The 12,180-nt window shown below is 58.7% G+C and overlaps 1 protein-coding gene across 2 annotated transcripts; it reads right to left on the bottom strand.

The window, feature by feature from the left end:
• Positions 1-7,794: 7,794 nt before the first annotated feature.
• On the bottom strand, positions 7,795-11,891 carry SIX2 (SIX homeobox 2). 2 transcript variants are annotated; one of them, XM_024118916.3, is made up of 2 exons: positions 11,233-11,891; positions 7,795-9,074 (listed from the first exon to the last, which is right to left on the bottom strand). In XM_024118916.3, the coding sequence occupies exons 1-2, from the start codon at positions 11,796-11,798 to the stop codon at positions 8,744-8,746; spliced, it is 897 nt and encodes a 298-aa protein (XP_023974684.1). In that variant the 5' UTR covers positions 11,799-11,891; the 3' UTR covers positions 7,795-8,743. The 2 variants fall into 2 exon arrangements, with proteins under 2 accessions (XP_023974684.1, XP_023974685.1); XM_024118917.3 differs by having other exon boundaries at positions 7,796-9,074; positions 11,239-11,891.
• Positions 11,892-12,180: the final 289 nt, after the last annotated feature.

Here is a 12,180-nt window from a genome sequence, read left to right on the forward strand (position 1 = left end):
AAGTGGAAGTGATGTGCACCACTCCAAACCTGTCCCCCACCCCACACCTCCCATGCCTGTCTTCCATGCTTCTTACCCATCTGGCGACCAAATGCAAAGGACTCTAAGGGTGGAGCCACCTGATAAGGAAGCCTTGGTCCCTGAATCACCCCATGGGAAGCCACCTGTTGTCCAGAAATACCCCACTGGACTGTTATGTGGATGAGAAACAAGCTCTTGTTTGGGGATTTATTTGTTTGCAGCCATACCTAATACAGTCTCTTTTCCTGCTCTCTGCCTCAGCTCCACCTGCTTCGAAGTTGGCCTGTGTTGGGTAGACTTTGAGCCTGAGGAAGACTTCTGTTGACACAGCTACTAGATATGGGGACATTTTCATTCTTTCCTGGTCTCAAGTTTGGTGCCCAACACAGCCCAGCTGCCTTGAGGTGATGTGGCACTACCTGTTTGGGCCTCCCTGCCCCCTCTTGGTTCCTGGTCTCTAGGGAGGGAGGCACTGCCTAACCCCTGAGATTGTGTCTCGGCTCCAGCCATTCTGGACATTCATCCTTTCTCTGAAGTCATGTCTGTCTAATATTCCTGCTTAATATTTAACTGCTTTTAGGGTGATTGCTTAAGTTAGTTCTTTAAAGAATAATAAGTAAATGATAAAGTGACTCCTGACTTCACCTACAGCTCTGAACAGACACCAGCATCTACTCTTTCAGAGTAAACAGAACTCTTGACTCTCTTCCCACTTTCTCCAGCTAAAACACCTACAGCCCTTTGGGGACCACCCACAAAATTCAGTATTCACCTGCTGAGGAAATCTCTGGCTCACAATCATTCGCTGGGAGCCTTAACTGACAGGTTTTGAGCCCAGTGAGAGAGCACAGTTCTAGTTCTCGTCTCTGCCCCCTTCCCTTGGGGAAGGTATGGAAGTGGCCTGTTAGAAGAGACCCGTTTCTTTCAGTGATTAGGCATTCTTTTTAGTGATTTCAGGGATGGGTTGTTCTGATTTTGAGGTACGTTTACTTTAAGTCTCTATAGCGGCAATCAGAGCTCCACGATGGCTGCCATCTCTCTGCATCCTTCCCCCAAACCCAGGGGAACAATCTCTACCCTTTGGGCTGGTTTGGTACCTGCTCTTTTCCCCAAACTCAAGAATTCACCTCAGGGGACTTCCCTGGTGGCGCAATGGTTAAGAATCCGCCTGCCAGTGCAGGGGACACGGGTTTGATCCCTGGTCTGGGAAGATCCCACATGTCGCGGAGCGGCTAAGCCCGTGAGCCACAACTACTGAGCCCGCGTGCCACAACTACCGAAGCCCAAGCGCCTAGAGCCCGTGCTCCGCAACAAGAGAAGCCACCGCAGTTAGGAGCCCGCGCACCGCAACGAAGAGTACCCCTGCTCGCGGCAACTAGAGAAGGCCCGCGCGCAGCAATGAAGACACAACCCAGCCAAAAATAAATAAATAAATAAACAAACAAACAAATAAGAAATTAAATAAATAAACTAATAAATTAATTAATTTAAAAAAGTCACCTCAACAACAGAGTGCAGAGGAAAGAGCCTCCACTAACTCGGGCCTCAGGAAAGTCACATAGATCACCTTCCTTAGGCTCCCATCCTCACCTGTCAACTGGGGAGAAGAATTCCTTTCCTGCCTACCCTATACAATGGTGAATATTAAATGACAGGAGGTTTTTGAAACCACTGACACCCTGCCGAGTACCACATAAACACTAGGATTACCTATATTGTTTTGCTTTTAGAAACTATTCAGCTTCACCCTTTCTGTTTCTAATCCCCTCCATCTCCCTTCCCCCACCCCGTCAGGGTCTGGCTCTTCCCTCAGGAGGAGAGGGGAGAAGTGATTCACACCTCCTGGTTGGCCTCCTTAATTAAGCCTAGCTTCGCTCTCCGACCCCTCCCTCTCTTCCTTCTCCTTGGACCAGGTGACCTCCCCCAATAGTTCAGGTGTCTCAGGGCGGCTTTCCAGGGTCGCCAATGGCTCTGCCTCGGGACAACAGGGTATTTCATACTCCCTATCTTGAAACTGACAGAATCACCCAGCTCCGGTGGAATCTGAGCGCTTGTACCAACTACAACTCCGCGGGTGGAGAAGGGAATGGGGGCTTCCAGTGGGGCCGAAGTGGGTGTGTTGGGGGTGGCAGGAGGGAGCGGGGCGGTGATGGGCCCCCGTGTGTTCTGGTCTTTGCGGAACAGCGTCTGGGCTGCCCCTCCTTTCTGACCTCCTCGCACCGCAGCAGTAAACCTGTGTTAATTGAACGATGCTTTATTTACTGCCCACCAGACAGAAAGCACCTGTCCGCAGCACAGGATTGATGGGGCTGGGGGGCGGGGGCGGACAGAGAGGAGGGCGTCCCACCCAGGATTCAGGTCTCAGCCCTCAGGATCCCCGAATCAGTCTCATCCTCCCGAGCAGAATGGAGGAGATGGGGCCGGAGTCCCAGGAGGGCGAAGACGGAGGCGGCAGCAGGGTCCCAAGGGTCCCAAGGTTCTATCTTTACTATTGAGTAACCCGCGCTGGGCGAAATCCGCTTCGTGGTACCCGACGGTGCGTCAAGACTACACCGTAGAGCGCAGATGAGGGAACGGGGTAATTACGCTGATGGTTGCGGAGATAAACGCTCTCACCCGACTTCAGCGGGTCACTGAGGCTTTGAGCTCCGCTGCCGCAGCTCGCTCCGGAGCCAGTGCTGGTCCCGAGTTTCGCATCGCCCTCGTGCTGCCTCCGATCCCCGCGGGAGTCATCTGCGCCCGGCCCTGCCACCCGGGGCCCCGGGACTAGGGCGCCGCTCCACTCCCGGGCACCGCCCTCGTCTGCGGCCGGTACCCCTGGGAAAACGTGCGCTGAAGACTCACAGGGACCAGGTTCAAATGCAGGTCCCGCCGCTGTAAACGTGTCTGACTCTGGGCAAGTTTCCGAACGTGACTTCTCAGTTTCATGTACCAGTAATAATAGCTTCTTTGTGTGGCCGCTGTGAGAATTAAACAGATACCAGGCGTGTAAAGTGCCTGATGCGGAGTGAGCGTTCACGAAATGGCAAGTATGACCTGTTACTCCGGGGACCACGAAGTCACCATCGAGCTGCGTCTCCACGGCCCAGGGCAAGCTACCCGGATAATTCTGCCAGCAATGAGCTTTTGAACTACTGAGAGGTCCTGGCTGGGCAGCCAACACAAACCCTTGGAAAAGCCCTGAAGGAAGGGAGTCGAGGGCCTGCAGCTCTGCAAGGCCCGCCCCCGCGGCTGCTCTTGCCTTCTGGCTGCTCTTGCCTTCCTGTCTGACCCGTCGTTCCCTTTATAGGACCTCAGGCGGCTGGTCTGACTCCCGGGCCGGGGCAACCGAGGCTACACTCCGCCCGGAGACTGCAGAGTCCCAGGCATGGGCCAGTCGGGCCTGAGTGCCCTGGACCGGCAGAGGTGAAGTGCCCTGAGCCGGGATGGCTACAGAGTTGCGGACGGCTTCATCTCCCGCGGCGCGTCCCAAGCCGCTAGTTCAAGGGCCAGAGGAAGGAGGCTGCCCAGTCCCTTGGTCCCCTTGCTCCCCCGTGCTCAGGCCCCAGAGCTTCGCGTCATCTCGAGCGGCGCGCGGGTCCCTTGTCCCGGAAAGCCGGTCGCGCCGGGCCTGGCATCGAGTGCGCGGCTGGGTCTGCGAAGGCCTCGGCCGCCCGGAGCAGGCGGAGCCGCAGCATTTCTCCTTGCAGCCCGCCAGAGTCCGAGCGGGTGCACGCTACTCACTACTCAGAGAGCGAGGAAGCACTTGGTACTCCGGGTGGGCCGGGCCGCTGGTAGTTCCGGATTTATCCCTGGCAACGGCCAGGGCTGCTACCGTCCTAAGGAAGGCGTCCTCCTACGTGTCCGCCCTCGTGCCAGCCTATCGGGTTTGCGGGTCCTCCAAGAAAGGGAGCCTTTGGGGCAACTAGGGGCGCCTGTCGGGCCTCGCAAGGTGCGCTTTCTTCAGGCGCATCCTCACGGTCTTGCTTAGACTCTCACCTGGCGGAGTAGCAGTCCTGCTGCTGAGATCGAGGGGGAAACAGAGTGGAAAACTCACCCCACTGGAGGGCACCCAATCTGATCCTCTCCTCTCCGATTCCACCCCACAACCCAGGAGAAACATTTCCCGAGTTACAGCTGTACAGGAACCCACGGAGTTTTTCCAGAAGAGACTCCTGCGAGGCGACTCTCGAGGCCTTGACCCTGACACGGGGACTCGAGACCTTTCCGGGCTCCACTGCGCGGCCCCCAGCAGCAGCGACCCAGAGACCCTCCTTTCCTCCCTGCTCACCCTGCCCGCGTCCAGCAGCGGCTCCAGGAATCAGGAATCAGGAAAAATCCGTGCAGGGTTGGGTTCCTGCGGCGCGAGAGGAGAGGCTGGTTCTCCTCCAGCCCCAGGCGCCTCCTTTACAAGCCGCATTCCGGGCTCCTCCGAGTGCCCTGGTCAGCTCACTGGCTCACCCACACACCTCTGGACTCAAAAAGAGCCACGTTCTCAATGCACACGTCGGCCCCACCTATTCACACCAGCGCGGTTTTTCACCCTATTGCATGCACACACTCTCTTATGCCTTCTCACGTCTCCCAGTACAACCTCACGCACGGGGTCGCTTCCCTCTCCAGCGTCCCTAGGCAGCTTCTAGTGCCCAGGGTACCCAAGCCGCAGTGTTGGAATGGGGAACACGAGAAAATGAAGGGTCCCAGTCACGAGCCCAAGCCCTCCTCTGTCCTCCACCCACCCCTCAATAAAAAAACACTCACAAGTTTCCTGTCTGGAGGCCCGGCAGCATCCCAGCAAGAGGTGGGCACTGGTGGAATCCAGGAGGCCGAATTCCCTGTGTCCTGACTCTGGTGCCCCCACTCGGCTGGTCCCTGCTTTTCTCAGGGGCCAAAATGGTGTTAAACAGGGACTGGGTTAAACTGAGGACCAAGTAGACTGGTGTTCTCCCCAGATCTCCCTGGCTCTGTTTAACCTTTTCTTGTCTGGCAGGCCATCACCACCTGCTCCTCAGGCCACTTCCTGGAGATGCTCTTCGCAGGAGGGACACCAGGTCCTGGCCTGCCCTGAAGCCTGGAGAGGGGTGCTGAGTGCGGGGTGAGGAAGGGGACTGCACGGGGAGCACAGCCAGCCCTCACGCTCCCGTCTGCCTTCAGTAGCCCTTGGCTTTTACAGCCCCGAAGCAGATGAGCCTGCCAGCTGCCCTCAAGGGCTGGGTTCTACCTTCTTCATTAGGGTTTTACCTTGGAGGGTACATGCGTATGGGACCTGGCTGGGAATAAATGAAAGGTGAACGTGGTCAGGGAAGCCGAGAGGGAGACTCCCACTTCTAGCTGCTGTGTCCCTTCAGGTGGCCTGAGCAAAACTCTCAGCTTCAGTGGCTACTGGCAGAGGGGAGGGATGACGTCATTGGGAACACTGGTCACCACCGACGGGGAATAGCTGCATTCACCTGGCAACATCTGTGCAAAAGTTATGTCCAGTTGGCGTGGTCGGTCTAGTGGAGTGTGGAATGGAGGACTGGCTTGTATAGATTTATACAGTGGGTGAGGAGCTGCTCGGGTTTATTTTCAGAACGTCTGCATAGTTTCCCCTTTTAAATAAATATTTTCGGAGTTAGCTTTCCAAGGGGGAGGGAAAGAGGGAAGTTGCAACAAGTAGCGCCACTAAGCCAGAATAAAGCTCCAGGACAGGCACCCCGCCCCCTACTGGCAAGTGAGAACTCCCAGCAAACTCCATTGATTCCACCTGGACCGCTGGAGCGAGGGTGGGGTCCCTGACCATCTACAGCCTCGGGTTAGGACCGTCTCTTTCTCTGGGCCACAGCTGTCTAGAGCCAAGGCCTTCCCGGCCAGCCGGGCTTCAAGGCTGTGTTCTGGCCCCAGCAGGTCCATGGGGTGGGACGGGCTGCTCGCTGGGGCACCGGTGTGAGGGTGGGTTTGAAGGCTTCCGGGGAGAAGCAGAGGTTTGTGTTTGTGTGAGTACAAGGATGAGGGAGGGGCTCATTTGTGTAGGTATCTCCCTTACATCTGTGCAGGCGAGTGTTTCACCTGAGTGCATGTGTTTGTGTGTCTGTAAAAATGGGTTGAGTGTCTATGTGTGTTTGTGTGTGTGTGAACATGTGTGACGGAGTATGATATTTCCCCGTGTGGCCACAAGTGTGAGTGTTTTTGTGCTACCTACAGTGCCCGGCACGGTGAATCGAATGATAAATGTGTATGTGTCCTTGTGAAAGTTGGTACAGAGCCTGTTGGCCTGTGATTGTGAGTGCAGAAAATAGGAGGCAGGTAGGGGAGATGTGGGCTCCAGGTGTTTCCTGTGTTTCCTCCCTTCGAGAAGTAAGGACCGGCCTGTCGGCTCAGCTCGGGCTGACTCAAGGCAGCTTCTCGCTCCCTTGAGCCTCTCTGGACCCTCAGACAGTAGCAGGCTCTACACCCCGCCAGTCAGGGAGGGTAGGGCCACTCGGGCCCAGGAAGACCTGAGTTGTCCCCTGAGAGCACAGCCTCCAGGAGATGCCACAGGATCTGCCAGGACTGCACTTCCTCTTGGGGGTGCAGGGGCCGTGGGGCGCTTGATGCCGTCTTATGCTGCTGGGGATTCCCTTGATCCCCACGACTGCACAGAGCTTACGCTGAGGCAAAGCCTCCCTCTCCAAGTTAGCCCGCCCAGCTGCCCGCGTCCCCGAGGGTCTCGACTGGGAAGGAATCCTTGATATTTAGAAAGTCCGCGCAGAAGTGCTCTCCGCGAGCGCTGATTTCACCAGCGGAAAGTGCCGGAGAAGTCCTGGAGCTCCAGGATCACGGGGTCAGAAGAGCGCCTCCTCCCCTCCATCCCTTCCCACCCAGGGCCGGCAGGTCTGGTCGGAAGAGTCCGGGTCGCGGAGGAGTAACGTGTATGGTACCAACTGCCACCGAGACCTGAGACGAAAAAGCCTCAACTTCCTCCTCGAGGAGTCCCGCCGGCTTCGGACCTGCCTGGACCGGCTTAGACTTGTCGCTTAATGGGGAGGGGACTGGATCCCCGAGAGGGGAGGGGGCGCCGCAGGTTAATTTACAGCCGCAGAGGCACCTACGGCGCACCACGCACGGAGGTGCCTCCTCTGCCTGACCATCCAAGCCCCGGCGGCGTCCGCTTGTTCCCATTTAGAACACGCGCCCGGCGCGCCCGGCTCCCCGAGTCTCCCGGACTTCCCTTCTCCCCAAGCCCTTTCATCTCCACGCCAAACCAACGGATTTCTGAGCGTGGAGACCTTCGTTCCACGGTTACGCGCACGACCCGGGCTTCGCGGCTGGACCAGCGGCTGCCCTTTCGGCCAGCGAATCTGCCCAGTGCGTCGTGCCTGGTTCTGGGGATGGCGACCACCGCTAAGGCGTCCGCCCTTCAGGAAACCTCCACGGCCCGACTTGTTTCCCAGCCTTGGCATGTCCAAACACACGTAACCACGTTACGTACACAGCCTCTCATTTCCTAGCCCCATTCCCAGGTGAAGAAAGAGGCAGGTGAGGGCACTCCTCGGCTGGTGGGGGGAGAGGAGTCCCCAAGAGGGACAGGCCCCTTCCCCGCGCCTGCAGGGAGCTTGCCGGACAAGAAAAGGGACAGAGGGCTTTGGGGCAGGAGGTTTCAGAGTATTCAGCCCCTTCACCTTGCGACTCATAAACGTTGTGTGTGTGGGAAGGCGCCTCCCGGTTTCTGGGACTCATGGGGCTTCGCTGCCCACAACGGTCCACCCGGGGTGTCGAGTCCCTGTAGGGAAATCAGACACAGCTGCACTCCCGGCTCGCGGGCCTCGTGGTATATATCCATATATATATTTATGATTTCTAATTTTATTATAAAATAAAAGCAGAAATATTTCCCAAAGAACATTCACATGAGGGCACAACAGAGAGATGGCAAGTCTGCGGCTCGGAGGCACGCTCTGCCGGGAGCACGGTGGCCACAGTCCCAGGAGGAAGAGGAGAGCGAGTGGCGGGGCCTCACCAAAGCAGAGGGACAAGCGGCAAGGGGGCGTTCAGGGGCTTCCCTGCCGCCGCCCCTTGCTCTTTCACTTAAGTTACTAGGCAGCGCTGACACCTGCAGCCCCCAGCTGACCCCGGGGGGAGGGCCTCTGGAGAAAGCCCGGGTTCAAAGGCCCTGTCTTTTCTTTGCTCTTTCCCCTCCCACTCCCACCCCAGTAAAGTGAGGAATGGGGGGAGGGCAAATAGACCGCCAGGCACGAGGAGAAAGACCGACGGGTACAGCCCGCGAGGTGCAGGAGGCTGGCGGACAGGAAAAACAGAAACACAGAGATAGAGTAATAGAAACCTAGAGAGAGATGGCAAGCCGGAAGTACAGAGGGAAACAGAGACAGTGAAAAGGGGGAAAGCAAGAAGAGAAAGGGAAAGAAGAGAGAAGAGAAGGAAGGGGAATGAAGAGGAAGAAAGAGCAAGGCAGGCAAGGGAAGAGACAGAAGAGAAGGCAGGGAGAGAGAGTGGGAGAATGGTGTATAATTTATTCCCTTCCCTGGTTCAAGACCCGGTCCCAGGCCTCCAAAGGATCTCCAAAGCAACTTGTTGAAAATAAATCCCGAACAAAGACTAAACCAGAGAGCCATCCGCCCTGCCCGGGCCGGCAGTTCTGCCCGCTCAGCGCGCGGGTCTTTCAGTACCTGGTGGGGCCGCCGGCGCGGGGCGCCCTCCGGACACGGTCCTTCTCAGGTCCCGAGCGACCAGCCCAGAAGGCAAGCGCGTCGAGGCAGGCGGGGCTCTAGGAGCCCAGGTCCACGAGGTTGGCCGACATGGGGTTGAGGATGGAGTCCTGCAGGCCGTGGTGATGCTGCAGTGGGTCCGAGCCGCCTCCCCCCGGCACGGGCACGGGCACGGCGCTGGGGCCCGGAGGGTGGCCCAGGCTGTGCAGGGACGGCAGCCCGGGTGGCGGCGGCGGGCTGAGCAGCAGCGCGGGGCTGGACGACGAGTGGTCTGGCGTCCCCGACGGCGTCTTCTCGTCCTCCGAGCTGCCTAGCACAGACTTGCCGCTGCCGTTCAGCGACGCAGCCAGCGGATTGTGGCTGTTGGAGTTGGAGTTCTCGCTGTTCTCCCTGCAAGTGCAGGAGCAAAGCAAGCCGGGTCAGCGGGGAAACCGAGGCTGCTCGGCGCCGCGTCGCCCGGAGCCAGAGCCGCCGCGCGCTGCCTGCCGGTGTTTTCGGTTTCTAACATGTTTCGCGGCAAGCCTGGGCTCTGGCTCTTTCAGTCCCTCCAGACCCGACTTCTCTCTCTTACACCTTCTCCCTGTATCGTTTCTATCTCCCCACCTCTCCTGCTCTCAATCTCAGGAATATCCTTCTGCTCTGCGTGTGTTCTGCCCTCCCTGCCTACCCGCACTGAGTGGCTAACTTTTCTTTTCCAGAGCAGAGGGGCTGGGGAGCAGGGTTCAGCGGAGTTGTAGGGGAGAGGGACAGGGAGGAAGAGAAGGTGCCTGGGTTTTCACATCACTCTTGGCTACTCAAGCCAGGGTCTGTTGCGGAGAAGTGGGTCCAGGAGAGTCAGGGACGCTAGATTCTAGGCTGAGGGTCCACTTGAGGTTGGGGATCTCACAGGTCCTCATCTGCCTTTGCTTTTCTCTGCTTGAGGGAAAACCCGGTCTGAGGGACAGGTTCCTGGAGCTAAGGGTCTTTTCCCTCTAGTTCCAAACTGGCAGGCCTTGTTAGGGTTTTCCTTGCTTGGCCTAGGAACGAGGCCCTAAGGATGTAGGACTCCCTTTTCCTGGTGGCACAGCAGAAACTTCAGCTGGGGGCCTGAAGCTGGGGTGTGGAGGGCAGCTTCTGGGAGAAGAGAGAAGGAAGAGTGAAGGGAATTGCTAATCCTGGCCTAGACTTTTCCACCATACCAGAAACTGAGGGACTCATCAGCCCTCACCTGGGGCCTGACCTGAGAACTTATTTCTTCAGGACTCTGGATGGATGTCATTCTGGGGGGAGGGGGACCTCAGCAGGGAGAACCCACCTCCTGCCCTGTCTCTGACCAACCGACAGCCCCTGCCCAGATTTGGAGATTTGAATTCTTGGGTAGATTGCCTCTTTACTGGCTCCCCAGGGCCTTTTCTTTCTGTTTTCCTGGAAGGGAACTTCCCACAGGGCTGGCAGCTGAATCCTTACAACTGTGGATGCTCCAACCTCATGGTCTTAGAGACCAAGGTCAGCTTGAAGCCCCCCCTCCGCCCCCCACCCCCCAGTCCCACCGCTGATTCCACTGTTCAGCACCCGCACTCTGACCCTGGCCATTCACTCCAGGCTGCACACACCCCGTACCACAGACCCCGGGTGTCTCGTTTTGCTCTTACACTCAGGCTGATTCTGTTCCCACAGTCAGCTTCTCCCCCTCCACATGTGGGGTTCTGAGGGGCCAAAGCCACAACGGCCTCATGGTCAACTGCAAGGCTAGTTCGACAAGTCCTGGTTTCCCTGAGGACAAGCAACTCCCAGCTCTCTGCTGCTCTCAGCTCACCCCAGACCTACCGACCTACCTGCCAAAGAGGGTAGAGCCTGAGCAGAGAGGAGCTAAGGGCTTGGCAGGCCAGGGAAGGACTGCTGGGCCCAACGAGGCAGAAAAAGGGACATGTGTTTCTCTTCTCTCCTAGAGCTGACACTTCCTCCCCAAGCCTTTCACCTCTTGGTCCTTTCAATGCGCGATAAGACTTTCCCTATAAACTCTCCTATCCAGACGAGGAAAATTCTTCTAGGCCCCTCCACATCCAGGTCGTACCAGGAAAGTTCCAATCCCAGTCCTGACCCCTAATCACACGGCCTGTAGCTGAGTGAGGCAGACGGGAAGCCCTGGGAAGTGTTGGTGAATTCTCACAGGCAGTCTAAACCCCGCACCCCGCACCACCCCCCCATAGTCCTCGCCAAAACCCTCTGTCCTCCGACCTTCGGAGGACTAACAGGCCTTGCCTGCTGTGCGCCCCTTGCCTGGAATCCAGGCCTACCGTCTTGCCTTTGCCCCGAAGGTCGCTGCTTCTCCACTTTTGCTCACAAGCGACCAGGGAGTTAGTTGACAACTTCCCGACTGCTCTGCCCGCTTTAGACAAATTTCCGATCTCTTGGTCGCCCGCAAGCGCCGTTCGGGTCAGACCAGGCTGCAGCAGGGCCCTTGCCGGGACGAGCGGGCCCAGTTCAAGCCTCTCCAGTGGCTGAGTGGACGCCCTGGGACACCCCCCTCCCTCGAGCCCTGGGTAGCTGGCGCCGAAGCTCTACTTACTCGTACCTTTCCTTGGCCTCGGCTGCCCGGTCGCGCTGCCGCCGGTTCTTGAACCAGTTGCTGACCTGCGTGGTGGTGAGGCCCGTGGCTTCCGCCAGCTCGCGCTTCTCGCGGGGTGAGGGGTAGGGGTTGTGAGCGTACCACTCGCGCAGCACGCTTCGACTCTTTTCCTTGAAGCAGTAGCTGGTCTCCTCGCCGTCCCAGATGGAGCGCGGCAGGGGAAACTTGCGGCGCACTCGATACTTGCCCACAGCGCCCAGGGGCCGGCCGCGCAGCTTCTCCGCCTCGATGTAGTGCGCCTTGAGCCACAGCTGCTGCAGCTTGGCGTGGTTGTGCGGCGAGAACTGATGGCTCTCCAGGATCTTGTAAAGCTCGCGGAAGTTGCCGCGGTGGAAGGCCACCACCGCCTTGGCCTTGAGCACGCTTTCATTCTTGTGGAGGTGCTCGCAGGCGGGCAGCGACCACAGGAAGCGGCCCAGCCGCTCGATGTTGCCGCCCTGTTGCAGCACCTCGCACACGCACGCCACTTGCTCCTGCGTGAAGCCGAAGGTGGGTAGCATAGACATGGTGCCGGTTGCGCCCGGCCGCGCGCGCCCTCAGCGCGCCGCGCGGTCCGGCATGGGCGCCTCCCCGCCGGACCGTCCGGGCCAAGAGGCGGGCGGGGGTGGCCCCCGGCCTGGCGCCGGCTCCCGGAGAACTCCGAGTCACTGCAGGACGTCCCCGAGCCGGCTGCGGGTGCCGCGCCGCTCCGCGCCCCCGCCGCCCGCGCACTTCTCCTGAGTCCTCGTCCAAGCCCGGGGGCCGCCCGGGGCGCCGCTCCGCATGCTCCGCGCCCTCCCGCCCGCCAGCCGCTCCCTCGTTCGCTTCTCGCTAGCTCTCCCTCCCGTCTAGCTCGCTCGCTGCTTTTTTAATAATATTATTCTAAGCGGGCATGAGGCGCGGCGGCCC

Source organism: Physeter macrocephalus, chromosome 12, assembly GCF_002837175.3.
Source record: "Physeter macrocephalus isolate SW-GA chromosome 12, ASM283717v5, whole genome shotgun sequence".
In the NCBI taxonomy this organism is placed as follows: Eukaryota; Metazoa; Chordata; class Mammalia; order Artiodactyla; family Physeteridae; genus Physeter; species Physeter macrocephalus.

What these genes read in the sequence shown, in the direction of transcription:
- SIX2 (XM_024118916.3), bottom strand. Translation starts at nt 11,798, where the DNA reads ATGTCTATGCTACCCACCTTCGGCTTCACGCAGGAGCAAGTGGCGTGC. An exon ending in GAGGCCAAGGAAAGGTACGA is followed by an intron (nt 9,075 to 11,232) that starts GTAAGTAGAGCT and finishes CTGCACTTGCAG; the next exon opens with GGAGAACAGCGAGAACTCCA.